Source organism: Megalopta genalis, chromosome 7 (assembly GCF_051020955.1).
Source record: "Megalopta genalis isolate 19385.01 chromosome 7, iyMegGena1_principal, whole genome shotgun sequence".
In the NCBI taxonomy this organism is placed as follows: Eukaryota; Metazoa; Arthropoda; class Insecta; order Hymenoptera; family Halictidae; genus Megalopta; species Megalopta genalis.
The window spans coordinates 21658261-21680304 of record NC_135019.1 but is presented as its reverse complement, the minus strand read 5'-3'; the positions used below and the strand labels follow the sequence as shown (position 1 = coordinate 21680304).

At 35.9% G+C, this 22044-nt stretch overlaps 2 protein-coding genes and 1 long non-coding RNA gene across 13 annotated transcripts in view; 2 read left to right on the top strand and 1 right to left on the bottom strand.

Annotated features, from left to right (window-relative positions):
* Galphaq (G protein alpha q subunit) overlaps positions 1-22044 on the top strand; it is a 146870-nt gene that overhangs the window by 23759 nt on the left and 101067 nt on the right. The window lies entirely within an intron of this gene.
* Positions 4362-9836, bottom strand: LOC117225881 (uncharacterized). 3 transcript variants are annotated; one of them, XR_013033806.1, is made up of 6 exons: positions 9717-9836; positions 9538-9611; positions 8053-8333; positions 7757-7968; positions 7503-7677; positions 4362-6275 (listed from the first exon to the last, which is right to left on the bottom strand). It is a non-coding gene; the product is annotated as an uncharacterized LOC117225881 (long non-coding RNA). The 3 variants fall into 3 exon arrangements; XR_013033807.1 differs by having other exon boundaries at positions 4362-5583; positions 6162-6275; positions 9538-9718; XR_013033805.1 differs by having other exon boundaries at positions 9538-9807.
* LOC117225879 (uncharacterized) lies at positions 9860-14154 on the top strand. 2 transcript variants are annotated; one of them, XM_033479665.2, is made up of 4 exons: positions 9860-9956; positions 10022-11738; positions 11804-13531; positions 13597-14154. In XM_033479665.2, the coding sequence occupies exon 2, from the start codon at positions 10060-10062 to the stop codon at positions 10444-10446; it is 387 nt and encodes a 128-aa protein (XP_033335556.1). In that variant the 5' UTR covers positions 9860-9956; positions 10022-10059; the 3' UTR covers positions 10447-11738; positions 11804-13531; positions 13597-14154. The 2 variants fall into 2 exon arrangements, with proteins under 2 accessions (XP_033335556.1, XP_033335553.2); XM_033479662.2 differs by lacking the exon at positions 9860-9956 and having other exon boundaries at positions 11487-11738.

Below are 22044 nucleotides of genomic sequence, written 5' to 3'. Positions count from 1 at the left end.
AAGAAAATTAGTTTCACGATTGGAATATGATCTGTCAACAACTGTCATTTAGAAAAATGTTGAAGATAAAATAAATTTATTGGCATTGAGATATTAAGTTTTAATTGTCATTGAGCTGTGAAGTGAATTCGTTAGCATATTGTAATCGTTCGTCCACTTTGGGAGAACAATAATTTTCGCAGGTATCTTTGTAGTGATCGGATTTTGCTTTCCTCAATGCTATTTAATGTTGTTGCACTGTAGTGACCAGGCATCCTTAGTTCTTACATTTAGCCCTTTTGCTTCGATTACGAATATAGGACGAGCATAAGCTATTTTCGTCTGATGTGTTGTACATAAGATATTGTTACCATCCAAGGTTTTAGCGATACCGTTTATCTCGAAATAAATGTGTAAGACGTTCCCTTTCTGCGGAAAGTGGATCATCCTAACTTTTCATTTTCTTACTTGCCGTGATTAAGAAAATTTCAAAGGTATGGTAAATATGTAAATTGATCTGAAAGGAACATCAATCTTTTTCACGGGAGAAGTTCGTGTACAATTGAGTATAATAATCTGGCAATTCTCTCGTCTAATACACTCTACATACAACCTGTAGACATCGCTGCATACAATGCATTTAGATGTTAGATGGCAAACCAGAGTTGGGTAAACCAATAGTAAACCATTGTTTCGAACAAATATTTATCTAAGATAATTATCCGAATGAATTCACTTTGGTTGAATATTTTATCCAAATAATGATTATTCATTATTCATCATAAATTATTCTATCCGCTTGTTCGAATAAGTTATTCGAATAATTGTTCAAGTAATTTTATAAGAATATACTTATACGAATACATTGAGGAACTGTTCAATTTCAACTACTTGTGGTTTTATAAAATTGCCAATGCGTTCCCGTGCATCCGTAGAAAGATCAAATAATCTTTATGCGTTATGCATCAATGATCAAATCACCAAAAAATAACAAAATTTTTGATGCCAACATTCAAAGAAAGGAATATGGAATAAACAAATCGACAAGCTATAAAAAAAGCACTTTATCATTTTTATTCAAATCGATTATTTTTCGTACGAATTCCTGTACGAATAAATTCTTATTCAAATAAAGTCTTACTCGGATAAATTTTTATTCGATTGAATATTCAGTCGATGGTATCGAATAAAATTTTATTTGGTAGTCTTTATCTCTTATCGGTTGTGCGATTAAAATATCTCGCCTAACTCGGCAAAATCAAAGTTCTATAAGAATAAAAGGAAGAATGTGTTTCGAAGAACTAGAAACAAAATTGATCACGAAAAAATACTTGTACACGAATGTCTGTTCGATCTCAAAAGAATAAAATACTTTCTAAAGAAGTGGTGTTGTGAAAAAAATATTGCAATAATATCACTTACACGCAAGGCTATATGTATAGACTTAAGTCCTTGTACTGACTTGCACGTACATATTCTTTCTCATCTACGTTGATTTAATACTTCTTCGTCCTTATAGAACGTTCCCTTATAGAACGAGACAATTTTGGTTTCCCGCATGACATTTTCTTTCGATATAGAAAAAAAAAATGAATAACGTTCACATATTTAATTGATTACATATGGAGTCTTCGTTACGAGTTCCACACGTTACTGTATGCAATGCAGGAGATTAAAGGAACACGACATGACTATTTTACCAGCTTCAATAAAAGTACTTTAACGAGTCTGTCCTGTGATGGAGATTTCTAGTAACAACCTGTTAAGTATGGATGTTATTCCGTCCTTTTAATTCCGCGTTCATTTCTCATCAATATTCAAGAATTCGAGAAAATGTAAGAACGCAATGAATATAAATTTTCTTTTTCTTCTACAAAAATTATTATAATCGAAGAAATTCGAGGGATTAATTACCACCTTATCGGGGTCAAATTTTTTGAAATTATGTTATGTTGCTTGTGTTTGATTACTAAATGTTTACTGTCTTGCGTATTTTCATGTTATAATAATTATGATATCCTTTTTATGATAAGCTCGGAATGATTGTATTATGCTTCAATCTCCAAAGATATGCACGTACATATTATTATAGTCGAGTCTGTGCGATTCAAAATCAGCCAGTGTAAATTTTTACGAACACTGTAGAATAATCAAATAGCACATGGTTCAGTCCATCTTAAATTCATTTGAAATTCAATTGCTTTTGAGATTTTCCTCGTCGTAACAGATACAAAGAGAATACCAACACCGCGTGATACACTCCTTCATAACTAAAATGGGAGTACGTACATATTTTTTACAACACCGCTCCAATGTATGTAATAAACACTCAATGCATAATTGCATAATCAAATTTATAAAATATGCATAATTTTGTTCAGTATTCGCTAGGTTTCTATTATTCCGTAATCTATAACGAGAATCCAAATGTAATCTGAAACCAACCAACTAGCAACAGTACGTCGGGGAGGTTCTTGAGCTCGAACCAGTGTCCGTGTTGGTACCGTATCGGTGAGGAACTCGTAACTCGGAACGACCGTGCATATATAGTGTGTCCGTTTTAACTCGACTCGCTCGAATATCTTGTTAGAGGGGACCGGAAGTATTAAAAGTACTGTTCCTGCGAAAATGACAGTGTTCTTATAAATACAACATTGTGTATTGTAATTCATTTAAAAATTTCAACAACGTTCTACGCAATGATATTTATTTCACAAAGGGTTGTAAAATAATTAAGAATCGCAAGGATGTGAACAACACACGTGATTCATCTTCTCATAAAGTATTGTTAATCCCTTTCTACTAGGATTTCGTTTACAATTACTTCGATTAGCTTAATAATGTTCTGAATAAAACGAGATAATTTTTATTTCACGCGCGTCTTCGTCTATTTTTATTCATAAATTTTGTAGATTGTTATTTAACACTTTCAAGGAGTATTCCAAAAACATTATTTTTGAAATATAGCTGTACAATGAAAAGAAGTACGCGACAACGGCTAGTATCTTTGGGGCTAGTGTTGTTGTATGTATGCATTAGTAGCCGTGGTCAAGTAGGATTTAACTGATAGAAGGCGAACGACGTGTCAGTTCGATAGGTCAGACGCCTCGGTTCTTAATTATTCTACAACCTCGTCGAGCAAAATATCAACGTGGAGAACATCGTTGAATTAATTATTGGATTATAAAAATTTAGATATCGCAAGAATTAATATGTCTTTCCTTTCAATCATTTTCTACCGGTTACGGATGGCATACGACTTAAAAATTTTAATTGAAAAATTAATATTTATTGAAACAACGATCAAGACTGATTTTCGATATTCGGTAAGACATAATATTATGTAGGCATGCAAACTATGTAAGTAATACCGGGATTTTCTCGCGAACGTTCAATTTACTCGACTTACATTTGTGGAATTTTACAACAAAAAACACATAAAATGATTGCCGGTTTTAAGACTTATTTATTAAAATGCTATTTATAGGCATTGGCCAGTCTTTGTACCTCTCGCTACACGTGGCTGCAATCAGACACGCGTCGTAGTTCTCGATCGACTCTAGACATCAATCGAATCTATTTCCCCCTCTTCTCTCTTGGGCGAATCGATAATCGGGTCGGTAAAGGAGCGTCCTTTCGTCTTGCGACGCTACCGCTACACCTTGACTTATGGTCAATACCAGGCGTGTACGGGACCCCTATATTACGGGATCGGGACGGAACGAATAAATTCGATCGAGATCAGGCGGGATCCCGATACATTTCACGAGATCTCGAGTGTTTCGGAATTGCGCTCGGTTCTCGGACGGTCTCGAGCAGTCTCGCTCTCTATGCATAAATAGAATATATAACAATATTTATGCATAAAGACCGAGACTGCCCGAGACCACCCGAGAACCGAGTGCAGTCCCGAAACTTTCGGAACCCGAAACACTCAGGATTTCGAGTTCTCGAACAGTGAAATGTATCGGGATCCCGCCCGATCTTGTCCGACTCTATCCGACCCGTCCCGAACTTCGAGTTCCCGAGACTCGAGCGGGTTTGTACACTCCTAGTCAATACCGATTCGTAAAGTTTCACTGACTTATTGGCTAATTTCTTTGTCTCGTGGCTCATGTGAGTTCGATCTGTCAACTCCGTTCCAGATTACGAGTAGATTGATATCTCCAAATAAATATGTTTCTCGAATAAGAAAACCCCTTCTAGACTCCAGACAGATAATTCATGACAAACAATTTCAATTTCACATTCTTCTAGACCGTTCAAATGGGACTGTGTTTAACTCTCATTCGTGCCTAGGGCCAATTTGACGCTATTTTCCAGTTTCAGAGTATTATTATTATTCTGCTACTTATAGGATAATTGATTTCAGACATCATAAATTTTATTTTATTTTTTAACATGAAATATAGCCTTTATTATTACCAATAAAAAAATGTATAACGCAAATATGTAGTAATATTTGTCACGAAGTAGGTGTTGCGTATCAATTTGACGCATGAATTTCACGAGCAGGAGAAAACTTTCTTTTTTCATTGAAAAATTACCTATATATATATATATATATATATAGAAACTATAGGGAGCTCAAATCCTAATACTTCGGAAGAATTTCGAGCGGATGCGGGCGATGAACTTGAACGATGAGCAACAGTAAAGGACGGAATAAATACAGTAGTCGTTTTGCTATATATCTCAGATTGACAATAACAGGAAAGGACAGAGCGAAAACACTAAAGAATCAGTTTGTCGGCACATCGTTTCATCCTATGTAAAAAATGTAAAGAGAACATTGTGCAATCATGTTTCTCCTTATATCCAATGAAATATTTCGTTACAAAAATTGTTTGCCTCTTATTATATTGATTTTATACGATAGTTTCAATTCGTGAAGGATGAAGGTTAATTCTGTACCTTTGCATTAAAAATGCTTTCGGCTCTCTTATTGTTTACAATTTCTTTTTGCTTGATGCAGTACCTTTTTCGTAGTGCGTTTTGCGCGTGATTTGACGAACATTTTCTCGGTATGGTAACTGTCGCCAACGGGAATGCAGACTGTGTCAAGTATTCTATGTACAGAAATAGTGGACAAGGAATATTTCTACGCTTGTTACCATTGCTCGGAACAACCTTACCACACAACGAACATTCAACGTTTGCTAACCGTAACCGTGGGTTATTTCGATAATTCGTATGATCCAAGAATATATTTCATATGCGAGTATATTTCACATTGACACGCGCTGACATTCAATATCGCGAAACACATTGGACTCTACCGTGGGGACTTTATTCTTTCACATATACAATGATGTGCATAATAATAGACTAAAATGACTCTTACATTTTTACTGATATTTAAATAAAATATATGTTAATATATTTTTATTTTCTATTATTTATAATATAGAAATATACAATATATTTACAATACAAACAATATTTTTAAGTATTCGTTTAAATGTCATTAAAACTGTAAAAGTTACTTTAAGTCAATAAGTTATTCACACCACTGTGTGTAGCTTACGTTTACGAACAGGGAATTTTACCATCGATTTTTTTCAGGACACCCCCTATGATTGTGGTACTGATGAGAACAATAATCTGTGGAAAAAAAATATATTTTTGGAACTTAATTTTCTCAATTATAGTGCATCGCAGATATAGTGCATGTTTATACAACGTTGAATTTGTCTTTCCATGTTTTATAATGATACGGAAGGAAAATCCGAAAATAAAGTAAAAGAAAGAAATATGAGCTTAAAGTTTCGAAAACTGACAATAAAAAATATGTTTTCCTTGCCATTATATTAATTTAGTCGAACAGTACAACTTTTGTTTAAGACATTATTCCACACACTTAAAAATAATGTAGATATTTATGTATGTAGATATATACAAAAATACTGTTTTAGAGCCGAAAAGAAATATCTCTTCAAAAAGCTCGTTAAAATATTTGATATATTTTTGGATAATGTTTGTTTTTTTATGTTGTGAAACTGTTTTCTATTTTCGACAACAATTTGTAATATAATCTCCTCCTCAGTTTTTGTTAATTTTTCATTATATTCTTGCCGAAGTTAACGTCACATTAGGCAGTATCGTTTACAACTTTTAATTCTTGAACGGTGCATAATCTATATTTGAAACGTTATAAATGAATGTATACCATAGATGCTTACAAAATTTTGTTATTGCTATGCATGTATCACAAATTCCGATTTCATCTTGGTCAGTTAACGCAAAATGTTCATTAAGTAAAATGTATTTTCAAAAAGGTTCAAGCAAGAAATCATCTAAAAAAATCAAATCATTTAGTCCAGTTTTAAAAAAGTTTTAAAACTTGAGCGAATATCAGTCATCGTAGGTATTATACCGGTATGAGTTTCTATAATGTCCTGACGTAAAAATACCAAAATATTTACTGGTATAATACCGGTACGAGCCTCAGGTTTCGTTACAATGATACAATAATCGATTGTGCTGTAACAACGCGACTGATGATCGCGGCGCTTCCACGATCTTCTTTTATTTTACCTGAACGAGTCTCTAAATATGTATAGGGTAAGTGTGTTAATTACGTACTGTGCCCATTAAAATGACGCCCGAAGTTTTCAACAAATTAAATAATTATTTTTACCTATATTCCACTTTTCAAAACATTTCAATTATATGTTGATGTCTTTTATATAAATACGATTTTTTTCATAATTAATGTATGTGAAGAACACAAAATAGTTAACAAAATTGACAAAACTATTTGTGAACCAGTTACTGTGCCCTCAAGAGATGAAAAGATAGTTTCTGTGTGTCAAATTTTGTACACTGATCTAATTACTGTGCGTCAATTAGTGTGATCAGTTCTAAGGAAATAATCCTATTAAAAAAATATAAAAACGTGAAATATTCCGTATTAAATTATTTAGCATAATTTATTATATATGTATCAATACTTACGATATTCAAAAACGGAAAGACTACACACATTTCACGGGCGAAGAAAGTAAGGTTAGATGTAACGCGATGTTTGCCATGCGAGTTTGCTCAGTAATCGACGCACGTATCGAAAAAGACATAAAAATTTAATACAGTTAGAGTATACAGTAAAGTAGAAAAAATTTGATTCTGTTACTGAATTATTTTAAATAAAAAAATATATCTAAGAAGTTGATTACTTTTCTGTAATTCAGACAACTCTTTTATAAATAGAATAATTGATACTTATGTTTTGAAAAGTATCATTTATATATTTCTTTCATCTTTATTTACAAAGTGTTTTTTAAATGTTTTGATAAGTTCAAAGCAAAAACACATGAGATTTTATTTAATATAAACTCTATTTTTAATATAAGTGAAATTATTTTAAGGGCATAGTAATTGATACACTTACCCTAGGTAAAACATCATACCGGTATTTTGATTTTTATGTGTAAAGGATTAATGAAGGTACAATTGAAAAATGCCGGTATCAGTCTTTGTTTCGAGACAATTTTTGTTTCTAAGAAATCTATTTACTTCCATACCTTGATTTTGGTAACAGAAAAACCAAATTTTGTATCCATCTAGACGAAATTAATAACATTCGTATATGTATAATAGATTATATGTAATATGAAATCTTCATCACAAGTCTGACACGTTCTCATAGTGCAAGGGTAAAACAATACGTTTTGTAGATATCGGCAACGTACATGTTTACTGAAAACGTCATCAAAAAAGGTTAACGTCCTTATGAGCTGCGGGCATTAAAAATAATAAATATCTTCAGGTTTCTTACAGTTATTGGTAGAAACTGTTAAAATGATCGAAAATCGTGAAGAGCTCCAATTTTCTAAATCTCAAGTTGTTTGTATTTCATAACAACGATAGCTGATTTCGTTGACATTTTAAGCATGCATACAAGTTACAAATACGTTTTTTTCCGTCAGCCCAACCAATTTTTGCATGAATATTTTTACTCTTCGTTTAGTGAACGGCTAAGTTTAACATCTTCAAAGAAAAATTCAACTAACTTGATCCAATTTAGAAAAGTAATCGTGTTTGAAAAGGTGTCCGAATATTAGCGTTACTCACTGTAGATCGTGAAGTTTGAAAATTTTTAGATTACGAACGTCCTTCGGCAGCTGGAACGTGTGTGCTCAGAACCGAACTGTTCCCTAGTTTTCTATTAACAAATTTGGGCCCTGCTTGACTCGCGAGTGCTCTCCTTGACTCCCTGAGACGTTCTACCAGCTAGTACAGATTGGAACGCGTTTCATGTACCGCGCCGAGTATGCGCGCAGAGAATGCGCGACCAAGATGTCAGGACCGTAAGCTGAACTCGGAGGTCCTCGATACCTCTTCTCTACGAGAATCTGAAAGATTCAGAATTTAGAAAATCGAAAACAAACCAGAGAACCTAGAGGCCTCGACATTGAGCCATAAAAGCGGACCATGCTTTGATGAAAATTCGAAAGACGAAGGAAACAGTCTGCAACGTACGAGCATTCGCAAATGCTATTGTCAGCTATGAATCTCTAGAACGTACAAGGAACGTACAAGGATCTTTTATCATGCCAGCAAGTTACAGTTTCTTAGCCATCGTCTAGAAAACTAATCCACGTAACATCCAAAAAAATCTAAATCGCTTAATCCAATTGTAAAAATGTTGTTCCGTTCTAAAAGGTGTACGAATACTTTCTACACCGACTATATCCGCACAGATATCAATATCAATAACAAAATCTGTATGGTATTTACCTAACAAAATATAAGCAATTTGGACTTCCACCGTTTAACCAGTCAGATTTTTTTTACCAGTACACACGTCAAAGAAGCTAACTGGTTAAGAAGGATATTATACTTTGATTTTCTTTATTAAATTATATATTTGATAAATGTGTTGAATTCGAACCATGAAGAAAATCAAACATATACAGTATAACTACAGTACTTTTTACACTTTTCAAAGAGATTGCAACGGCTAATTGATTAATAGCAAATTTTGAAATCCTAATCTAACACTATTCATGAATGGAGCTTTTCGTATATTCCCACGAAAATAAGGGAAGTACCGACCACAACTTTTGCGATCATGTTTGAAAGTGTAGAAAATTTATACGTATTTACTATATACTATACTACGATATATGTAAATATAAAAATTGTTGCAACATCAAATTGCATATACATACAGTGAGTATAACTGCTAGTATAACTGACTTCTATATGCTATATAATTAAAGAAATATACATTGGAAGGAAAGAAATATAAGAAATTAAAGAAATATATACCTTCACGGTATAAATGACAAAATGAAATGTTATCTACGTAATTAAAAAAATATAACATCAAATTTTCAAGCCACATAAGTATTCAAACGCCTTATAAAATATGTAATATAATTTATTATCTTAATTTGTTAATGCATCTGAAGAAATTTATAAAATTGTAATTCATATCTCGTTGATTTTTCCTATGTTAGATCAATATTAGTGGTTAAATGAGCCAAAAATGCATTCCGATTTTACAAATTTCTTCAGATGTATTAATAAATTAAGATAACAAATTATATTTACCTGTGTCCTTAAACATGACTGTCCATCACCATAAAGTGGATTCAGTCATACGAGTTGCAACAAAAAAATACGTACTATAAACAAATCATAAAATCACGTAAAATAAAGCTATAAAATGACATCGATCATGAATAAATAATAATTTAATAAATAAATAAAAATTTTATAGACAACGTTACAATAGTGTTTGAATACTGCCGTTAGTTACTGTGTGTACACATCGCGACTATTTCGGAGGTGTTAGAACACGAAATTGCCATCGACCGCGACCGTGAACATAACGAATGAGGCAAAACACGCAAGTATATAAAAACCCCGAAAATCCACGATTCGACAGAGCGAGGGCTGTGCGATCCGCGAGGAAGGCAAACAGAAGTAATAGAGCGGGCGAATCAAGACCACGACTTGAGGAAGAACGGGTATGTCCGATGTAATATCTTGCTGCGTGTCGACCTCACGGACTGAGTGGTTCTGTTTTCTACAGAATATCGGCAGCTGCACAGTTGACGTGAAATCAGCAATATGGAATACGCTGAGCCATACACGGGAATTATACGAAGAATGAATACCGTCAGCATAGAACTCGGCGACCTATCAATCGGCCGAGTAGAAATCGGCGACGTAAAATTTGGCCGTGTAAAAATCGGCAATGTGAAAATCAACGACCTGAAAACGAAAGACATAGAAACTGCCGAATTGAAATTTGGTGATGTAGATGTTGGCAAAGTGTCGGTCAGCGACGTGCGTGTCGGCGACTTACAAACCGTCAAAGTGAAAATCGACGACGTAAAGGTCAGCGACGTAGCAGTTGGCAGGGTAGAAATCGGCGACGTAAAACTTGGGGCCGTAGAAATCGGCGACGTAGATTTTGGCGACGTTGAAATCGGTAGGGAGAGACGACTAGAGTAAACCGAACAAAACGGAGGGAGCGCATACATATGTAGTGTGCATGTCGAATCATCAAAAATGGAGATGTTTGATTTTTAATAAATAAAAGGAGCAATTTGACTAAAATAAATGAAACCAGAAACTGATTACTAGACTGCGGATCATTGTGCAGAATACAAATTGTCTAGATTAATTACAACGAACAGAAGGTAAATGAGATTATATTTACTTTGTTGGTGATTTCAATGAAGTGAGGAGTGTAGTAGAATATTATTTAATTTTTCTCATATCTTCATTATTTGTTATTTCGTCTAGTAATTTTTATTATAAATGCATAAAATCTGCAGTCTACTGGTGACTAACATATTATTGTTACCACTACCTCCTGATGCATTCGATTTATTTTTCGAAACACAACACTTTCATTTCAGAAAACAAACCCTACGAACCTGGATTATGCAGTTATTTATCGATATTGAAAAATAATTATTCGTATCTAGGAAATTTCCTACATATGTAGCTGCCTGTAGTAGTTTACAGTTAAACAGCTGAATCTCCTTCTGTGTACGTTTGACATACACAATTGTAAATAGCCAACGTTCGACATATCAGAGACGCGATACTGACTAACTTTTTTTCAACTTTGCTATTCCTTGAAATAACAACAAAATATAAAGAGTATTGGTTTTTAACTTTTTATATGAGCTAATAATGAAAATTTAAAAAAATGCGTTTCGCAGATCTTAGTAATGTGTATTGTGTATGAAACATACAATGAATATACTCTACATAGGATAATATATGCATACTATTTCATTGTTAATTTGTGTAATTAAATTCTTTGTCATTTATGTACGGCATATTTTACGTACGCAATAAGCATTGTTTAAACAAGAAGTCGTGAATATTTAATAATAATTCGAATCCAACCTCGTTCGATTTGATGGGGAATCGTGCGTCGCTAAGGACGTAATTTGCCATTTATATACTCTATTTCAATATACCATAAGAAATGTTTCCTCTTTAAATTATATTTATTTAAATATATGGCATAGAAGTCAACGCGTTACATTAATGTTCGAATAATGTCGTTGGCTACTGTATGTACACATCGCGATTATTTCGGAGATGTTGGAACACGAACTTGCCGTCAACCGCGACCGTGAACATTAACGAAGGCGGCAAATACACGCGCGTGTATAAAAACCCCTGAAAATCCACGATTCGACAGAGCAAGGGCTGTACGATCCGCGAGGAAAGCAAACAGAAGTAATAGAGCGGGCAAATCAAGAGCACGTCTTGAGGAATAACAGGTATGTCCGATGTAATATCTCGGTGCGTGTCGATTTCACGGATTGAGTGCTTCTGCTTTCTCTAGAATATCGGCAGCTGTATAGTTGAAGTAAGATGAGCGACATTGAAGTCATTGCTCCATACGAAGAAGGTGGAATAAACTTGAATATCCCCATCATAGCATTCGGCAACCTAATAATCGGCAAGGTACAAATTAGCGATATAAAGCTTGGCCGCATAAAAATCGGCACTATTAAAGTTAAGAACATGAAAATCGGCGAACTAGAAACTGGCAACATGAAAATGGAGGCAGTAACTGTCGGCAAAGTGTCGATCTGCGAAGTGCATATGGGCTCCATCAAGACCGGCATATTGAATATCGGCGAGGTAAACGTCGGCGACTCAAAATTCGGCATTGTAGAAGTCGGTGACATAAAAGTCAGCGGCGTAGAAGTCGGCGATGTGGATATTGGTGATGTAGAATTTGGTCAGGAGAGACGAGTAGTGTAATACGAACAAGAGGGTGGAACCGCGTACATATGTAGTGTGCATGTCAAATCTGCAAAAATACACGCGTGAATATATTTGATTTCTAATAAATAAAAGGAGCGATTTGACTGAAATAAATGAAACCAGAAACTGATTACTAGACTGCGGATCATTGTGCAGAATACATATTGTCTAGATTAATTACAACGAACAGAAAAGGTAAATGAGATTATATTTACTTTTTTGGTGATTTCAATGAAGTGAGAAGTGTGGTAGAATGTTATTTAATTTTTCTCATATCTTCATTATTTGTTATTTCGTCTAGTAATTTTTATTATAAATGCATAAAATCTGCAGTCTACTGGTGACTAACATATTATTGTTACCACTACCTCCTGATGCATTCGATTTATTTTTCGAAACACAACACTTTCATTTCAGAAAACAAACCCTACGAACCTGGGTTATGCAGTTATTTATCGATATTGAAAAATAATTATTCGTATCTAGGAAATTTCCTACATATTTAGCTGCCCGTAGTAGTTTACCGTTAAACAGCTGAATCTCCTTCTGTGTACGTTTGACATACACAATTGTAAACAGCCAACGTTCGACGTATCAGAGACGCGATACTGACTAACTTTTTTTCCACTTTGCTATTCCTTGAAATAACAACAAAACACAAGAAGCATTAGTTTTTTAACTTTTTATATGAGCCAAGAACGAAAATTTCAAAAAATGTGTTCTGTAGATCTTGGTAATGTGTATTGTGTATGAAACATACAATGGATATACTCTACAGAGGATAATATATGCATATTATTTCATTATTAATTTGGGTAATTAAATTCTTTGTCATTTATGTACGGCATATTTTACGTAAGCAATAAGCATTGTTTAAACAAGAAGTCGTGAATATTTAATAATAATTCGAATCCAACCTCGTTCGATTTGATGGGGAATCGTGCGTCGCTAAGGACGTAATTTGCCATTTATATACTCTATTTCAATATACCATAAGAAATGTTTCCTCTTTAAATTATATTTATTTAAATATATGGCATAGAAGTCAACGCGTTACACTAATGTTCGAATAATGTCGTTGGCTACTGTATGTACACATCGCGATTATTTCGGAGATGTTGGAACACGAACTTGCCGTCAACCGCGACCGTGAACATTAACGAAGGCGGCAAATACACGCGCGTGTATAAAAACCCCTGAAAATCCACGATTCGACAGAGCAAGGGCTGTACGATCCGCGAGGAAAGCAAACAGAAGTAATAGAGCGGGCAAATCAAGAGCACGTCTTGAGGAAGAACAGGTATGTCCGATGTAATATCTCGGTGCGTGTCAACTTCACGAATTGAGTGCTTCTGCTTTCTCTAGAATATCGGCAGCTGTACAGTTTAAGTAAGATGAGCGACACAGAAGGCACTGTCTCATATGAAGAACCTACAAGAGAATTGGAGAGCCCCATCATAGAATTCGGCAACCTAATAGTCGGCCAGGTAGAAATCACCGATATAAAGCTTGGCCGCATAAAAATGGGCAGTGTGAAAGTTAAGAACATGAAAATCCGCGAACTAGATACTGGTAACATGAAAATGGAGGCAGTAACTGTCGGCAAAGTGTCGATCAGCGATGTGTATATCGGCCGCATCAAAACCGACACAATGAATGTGGGCGATGTAAACGTTGGCAACGTAAAATTCGGCAATGTACGTGTCGGTGACATAAAAGTCAACGACTTAGAAGTCGGCGACGTGCGTGTTGGTGACATAGAAATTGGTCACGGGAGACGAATAGAGTAATCCGAACAAGAGGGAGGAAGTGCGTACATATGTAGTGTGCATGTCAAATCTGCAAAAATACACACGTGAATATATTTGATTTCTAATAAATAAAAGGAGCGATTTGACTGAAATAAATGAAACCAGAAACTGATTACTAGACTGCGGATCATTGTGTAGAATACAAATTGTCTAGATTAATTACAACGAACAGAAAGTAAATGAGATTATATTTACTTTTTTGGTGATTTCAATGAAGTGAGGAGTGTGGTAGAATGTTATTTAATTTTTCTCATATCTTCATTATTTGTTATTTCGTCTAGTAATTTTTATTATAAATGCATAAAATCTGCAGTCTACTGGTGACTAACATATTATTGTTACCACTACCTCCTGATGCATTCGATTTATTTTTCGAAACACAACACTTTCATTTCAGAAAACAAACCCTACGAACCTGGGTTATGCAGTTATTTATCGATATTGAAAAATAATTATTCGTATCTAGGAAATTTCCTACATATGTAGCTGCCTGTAGTAGTTTACCGTTAAACAGCTGAATCTCCTTCTGTGTACGTTTGACGTACACAATTGTAAATAGCCAACGATCGACATATCAGAGACGCGATACTGACTAACATTTTTTCCACTTTGCTATTCCTTGAAATAACAAGAAAATATAAAGAGTATTAGTTTCTAACTTTTTATATGAGCTAATAATGAAAATTTAAAAAAATGCGTTTCGCAGATCTTGGTAATGTGTATTGTGTATGAAACATACAATGGATCTAATCTACGCAGAATAATACATGCATATTTTTTATTGTTAGTTCGGATAATTAGATTCTCTGTCATTTATGTACGACATATTTTACGTACACAATTAGCATAGTTTAAACAAGAAGTCGTGAATATTTAATAATAGTTCGAATCCAACCTCGTTCGATTTGATGGGGAATCATGCGTCGCTAAGGAAGAAACCGTCGGACTAGCCTCAGGACGGTAAACCAGGTGGATCGGGATGAACGAAAAGCGGACACGTCAGGGATCTAATCGCTAGAGAGCGCTGATGTAAAAACCTCTTCTGTTTGATACCATTCAATCCTTTTCTATTCAAAGTATATGCTAGCCTAGCAATAGGTGAGGCTACGATAAGAAATTTTTGGATCTAGTAGATTACCAATAATTAACTATAAATCATTAATATAATCAACAAAATCATTATTCGATAGTAAATATAATTCAACGTTCCCAGAACCGTCTCTAAAATAAAGGAAGCGGAAATATCGGAATTGTTGATACTTGATCTCAGAGTTCTAGACTTCGGAATCCAACTATAACAGACCAAAAATACGATGGTATACACCAGTTTTCCTTTCGAGATTCCGAAATTAGTCATTGCTACAGGTTCATTGACTAAACACTTTCGTTATAATTAGAGAAGCCAATTACTATGCCCTGTTCGCAGACTTTGGGAGCATTCTCTATTAAAAATAACTTTAGCCATTTATTGATATTTCTTAAGATCTTAGAGGTAAATTTAAAAGTTTCTTTTATCGATGTAAATTTTCTGTTTTAATAAAATTTCAGCTATATTATCTTCAAAAATATGACAGAGATGTCTTGGAGGTTATGTAGGTTCACGTGTGGTAAACAGCGCAGTAATTAACGTATCATGCGAAAAATTGGTTTAGTTACTGTGCACAACGAATAAACTACTGAAATTGAAAATAAAAACAAATACGAATAAATAACCACTGTTTCGTTTTTCCATAATCTTAACATGTTGGACCAATATAATTAATATTGTGATATAACTTACCCAGAACGATTTATCTTACTGAATATTGATTTTCAATCGTAATCTTTGATCTTGAATTTTTTTTATAAGCTTTTTAGACAATTTCACGAATTCATTATCAAAGAATTGAAATAATTGAATTTAAATAAAAGAAATTAATATATCTTATTCGATAAGTTAATTATTAAACCACAGTAAATGATTCATTACCCTAGCGTTCCTTTCATTTTTTAAAGAAATAACTGTTGATAATGTAATTTTTGTGGTAGCACCAGGGTTCTTTTTGTAATTTGTTTTATTATGTATATGTATTTCGTTATTGTTCCGTGGTAGGAATTGAAACTGGTTGAATTCGCCATTCAATTGAAACTCTCTCTTCCGACCGGTACTGTGTCTTGTATTTTTAGAGATGATAGAGCGACCAGTCTACTAGATCATAACTAGAATGCTTCTTTTAAATTTTGCTATTGCTTAAAATAAAAAGAAAAATAAACTCTCGTTTTTTTAACTTTTTTATCTGAGCCTATAACGAAAATTTACAAAACGTGTTTTGTAGATCTCGGTAAGTTATATGCATGTTAAAACTTTCATCGAAATCGGTTGATCTTGTTATGAGCTATAAATAATTAAAGATCACAAAAATCGCAATTTTGTCCCGATATCTGATTCACCTTCGACCAATAAGTGTGAGAAATTTGCAGTTTTTACAATCTTTCAACGCTTGTAACTTGACTTTGCGTTAATTTTGATGAAATTTTTAGTATGCATATAACACTTACCGAGATCTAAAAAAAGGCGTTCCAAGCGCATTCCAAGTAATAGCAAAATTACAACAAAGTAGTTTAGTCATTGTCTAGTATACTAGTCCCTCTACCATCTAAAAAAATTCAGATTGTTTATTTTAGTTTTAAAAAAGTTATTGCGTTTTAAAAAGTGTCCGAATATTAATGGGAGACACGGTATATTATCCAATGCAGAACATCCCCCCTCCCCCTGTTGAAAGGGTACTAATCAAGATCAAATTATAATACAGATGCGAACGTGTCTAATTATGTGAAATCATAAATACATATGTATGATGGTGTGAATGAATTTGTTCGGCTAATATTAGAGTGTGTATAATTATGGAAGTAAGAATATTAGATAACGATATCAGATGTGACTAAAATATCATGAAACGATGAAGTATTGTCTTACTAACTATAATATGGCTAATGGTACGAATCTAACGTCACGGTATTACTCGCCTGTTTGGGGTCGTCTATTGTAAGTGAATTGTCATGTAGGTTATGATCCTCTGGTTGATATAACAAGCGAATCAGTTTTTTTAACGCTCCTGGAGCCTGGGTGAGTTTTGAGGACGCGTCCGAGGATACGTTGTCTTCCCGGAGAAGAACGATTGAACCCTCAGCGATTGAATGCTGTTCGCTGGTCCATTTGTTGCGACTTGTCAGTTCGTTCAGGTACTCCCGTTACCAAGTGCTTCCATAAGTGTTGTTTTAATTGCTAGACACGTTGCCATCCAGATAATCGGTTTGAGGCTGTGATCGTTGATCGCGTTCGCGTAGGCTCGTAAGAACATCACCGATAAGGAAATGACCTGGAGTTAACATGAGGAGGTCGGTGGGATCGGAAGAGATCGGAGTGAGGGGTCGGGGGCTGAGGATGGTTTCGATATCTATGAACAATGTGTTAAAGTTTTCAAATGTGAGTAATTCAGCACCTACGACGCGTTTTAAGTGGTATTTGAATGACTTTATCGCGACCTGCCACGTGCCCCCGAAATGTGGAGCTTGTGGCGGGATAAGAAGCCCAATTGGTGGCGCGTTCAGCGAGGAATGCGGTTATTTTTTTCCCGGCGATCTTTAGAATGTAATAGTTCTCGGAGTTGTCGGTGCCGTTGTCGGGGTATAAATTTATGCAAAAGCTTCGTCCCGTGATAAATCGACGTAATGCTCAGATAAATGCTTCGCTAGTTCGGTCACTGACTAGTTCAAGATGGTCGGTTTTTATGACTAGACATACAAAAACTGCTAGGTATACTTTCATGCGCTCGTGGTTTCAGTGTCGTCGCTCTTTTATGAAGAATGATCCACAGTAGTCGACCCCTACGTTGGTGAATGAACGTGATTCTGTAACTCTTGCTTTTGGCAGATTACCCATAATGTAGTTAACGGGTGGAGGATTTGCTTGACGACAACGTACGCATCCTTGAATGGTTTTCCATACTTGATTTCTACCATCAATTGGCCGATACGTTTGTCTTAACGAGTGTAAGATGTTTTTTATTCTGGTGTGTAGGAGGTTTCTATGCTCATTGATGATGATACACATACGTCGCGATGTGTGATTTCGGAAGAAGAATTTGGTGATTTTGTGAACAGGGCAGTCGAATTGTTTAGGCGACCTCCCACTCTTAGAATTCCGTCTTGATCGGTAGAGGGATTTAATTTTGCCGATTTATTTTGTAGTTGATGATCTGCTTGACGGCGAAGCGCAAGCATTTCCATTTGAAATACGCACCTTGTAATAGTTTGAGTATGGTGATCTTAGATTGAGTACCTTTTGCGGTTTGACCCGGCCTCCAACGTCGACATAATGCAATGACTCACACTAGTTTTTCCCATGACGAGTATCGCTCGAGAATACTTGTGTCAATCGCTACGGAAGTGGTCGCCATGCAGATTGCTATTTTTTGCTCCGGATCCTCGGCGTGTGAGATTGATTCCCAAATAGGCCAGTGTGATGGGTCTTGTTGAAGCCCAGGTGGCCCATGCTGCCAGATAGATGATTGCAAAAAATCTTGAATTGCTTGGCCCCACGATAGTGAGTCTGCTGTTTTTGTAATTGACTGTATTTCGGATATTCGGTTGGCGGTGAAGGTTTTTCGGGTGTGTGGTGAGAAATTTAACCAATGTAAAACTATTGTGGAGTCTGTCGAAAAAATTGCACGTTCGATCCGCAGATGTAGCGCCTTCTTAATGGTGTTCACCAAGGATGCGAGCAATAACGATCTGCATAGTTCGAGTCGAGGAATGGATTGGCTTTCTAATGACGCGACCCTTGATTTTGTTGCGGGAAGTTCTACGAGCGTTTCGCCATAGGTGTTGCAAGACCGAATATACGCACAGGCGCCATAGATTCTTTCACTTGCATCGCAAAATCCATGTAATTCTATGGTAGACGCGGATTAAATGATAGTTTTCCGATGGAATCTTGTATAATATTATGTCCATTTCGTGTGTATAGCCATAGATAAGGATTCATCTCAATCGATTTTTAATGTCCAAATTTCCGGAAGGAGTATATTTTCGTGATAATGATGACTGGTCTTAATAAGCCCACATGGTCGTAGATTCTTGCGATTTCAGAGCAGATTAGGCGTTTGGTGACACGAGATGCATGGAGAATTGATTCGACGGTGTATGTTATCGAGTCGTTTGTTGAGTTCCAAACTACTCCAGGAGTTTCAATGGTTGAAGATTCGCCTCGATGGAGTTGTTTGTTTATGTTTTCCTCGGATAGAACTTCTAATGCTAATGTTAGATGCCCATTGTCTGTCGTTTAGTCCTGCCGAGCTGAGTAACAGTGTGTGGGGTTTCACGAACAAAGCACACACTAAGAATGATCGTTAATCTTTAGACTTATTTATTAATATACTATTTACATATAATGATCAATCTTAATTTCTCACTTTTACGAGATTGCGATCGGCACGAGCCGTAGTTCTCGATCGACTCTTATCTCTTTCTCTCTCTATTCTTCTTAAGACGAATCGACGATTGGCTCGGTAACGAATTTCTCTCTTTTTTTCTTGCGACGCTACTGCGACAAGAAGAATTTAATTTTGCAATGAAATGGCTTCTTGCATTGCAGAGATTCCGGTTATCAAATCGTGAACATAGAAATGTCGTTTCAGGATTTTGGAAGCGTGGGTAAAACGGTGGCATTCGTTTTCTGTTAATTGCGTTAGACCTAACCAAGTACGGCGCAGCTGATTGTCCGAACGTAACTGTACTTAATTCACAAATTTCCTATCTTCTGGACGTAGCAGAAATTGTCTGTACATTTTCTCGATGTCACCAGTGATAACATATTAGTGTGTGCAGAATCTGAGAAGGACGTATTCTTATACATCTTATACGATCTCTTGATCGTCTTATATTTTAGACGATATTCAATATCCTTGAGTGACAGATCGGTACTTGTGGCAGCGGATCCGTCGAAAAAAATGCAGAGCTTAGTGGTTTGATTAAACATTTTGATCACCCCGTGGAGTGGAAGATAGCACCCCTCATTGGTGTCGGGGACCTCACATGGCCAAGGTCGAGATATTTCTTGAAAATGGCTTCTAACTTCGATCTCGTTGTAGCCTTCGCTCTAGAGTTAAAACCGTTTGTGAGCCGTCGATCCGGAGTCTCCCAGTTTTGTTTCGTTGTTGTTGAATAGGAGAGTGCTACGATGTATCTCTCTTCTGCGTTTCGTATGATTGTGTTTTTAAAATGTTCCTCGCACGCCGTCATCGTCCAAAACCGAGTGAGGTCAAATTGGAATGTGGTATTAGCATGATATGAAGCGCTTCGGAGTGGTTTGAACGGGGTGCGCTTCCCCCGATTACCTATCCTAGCATTGTTTTTTTTTTTAAGATAAAGGTCTGGGTCGTCGGGCTGTAAAAGTTTAATTTGACCTACGCTTAGGATGGATAATGCTGTGCCAACGCCTAACAGCATGTCGATTGGTATAGGACGATGAAACGTCGGATCTGCGAATTCAATGTTTCGTGGTATGTTTCCTGGGTTGCTTGATCAACTGTGTTATCGTGAATTGAAGTGGCAATGTTGGTTATTTCATAAAAAAATTCAGAGTTCGATGACAATTATTAAGTCTCCATTGAACTGTCTTGACAGTATATTTCGCCATAGTGGTATGTAGAGTGCACCGACCGGAACAGAATACCGGCATAGAATTGGTTTGTGCGACCAATTAATTGCATTGATCATTGCCGTAACCAGAAGTTCATTTGATTGGGAATTCACAATAAAAGTATCGTGAATGTCATTGCCCTTTCAGAGTTACACGATGAGATAGTCGTCATGTGCACGATGGCCGCTCGAAGTCTGTATTTTCGTGACTGGGCGCGATGGTTGCTGCGGACGCATGTGTAGACGGACTCGAGGAGGTGGAGGATCTCCGATTTCCTGAATTGTCTTGCTGGTGTGTGAGAGCGTGATGCCGTTGATTACGAATTCGACGTGCGAAGATAGATCGGCACACATTAGTGGTATGACGGCACGTAAACAATTGTGCGTGAGCCGTTGCAGATCGTTGCGGAGTTTTTGCCGCGAAATATGTATGTCTGCGCTCGCGAGTGTCTTTCGGTGATGCCTTTAGGACCCGTGACAGATGAAGTGTGACGAATTCCAGAAGTCGAATTGTTGAAATATCAAAAACGAGTTTCACGTTGATACCTATTCACCAAGATTCTTCAGCATCCGTAGATGTTGGTTCATAATATTTAACAAATCACCTAGTATTTCCGGGGTATCTTTTGCGAGTTTTGAAATGTCTCAAATGGCATCCCAATGTCGGTATAGCAGGATCTTGCGTAGGCAATCAAATTTCTCTTGTAACGTTTCGATTGCATCGGTTGTTTTTAGGGAATTGATGCACGCGGCGACTTTAGCAACAACAGTTGACCGAAGATACTGTAATTTTTGTACTGGCGCGAGTTGTTCGTTACGGTCAATCATGGACGAAAAGAGGTCGTAAAATGATGCCCAATTTTCGATGGTTCCGTCGAACGTAGGTAGTTGCAGCACCGGACGCGTGCAAATTGTTTGGCGTTTCTTTATCTCGAAGCATTTGTTTCGCACGGACTTGCTATTGCATAATAATTTCCTTGAATTTCTAATCGTCACGTTTCTTCCAATGAATTCGGTATTTCTAATGTTAATTGTATATCATCGAACCGATTCCTCGCTTTATAAATTCCGTCGAGATGTTCCATAATAAGAACGTTTGTGAGTGCTTTGATTTGTTCGTCGATGTCACCACGTTTGCAACCTAGAGTGCTAATGTGAACGGTAATTATTTACTTTAGGGGCTCCAACTTCAATTTTGATGATTCTGAGATATGTTATAGAAGACTTTTTTATATAGAACTTTTTCCTATAATTTCCTATTTTTCAAAACTGAACCAAATGACTTGAATTTGTTTTAGATGATGGCTAGACGATGGCTAAA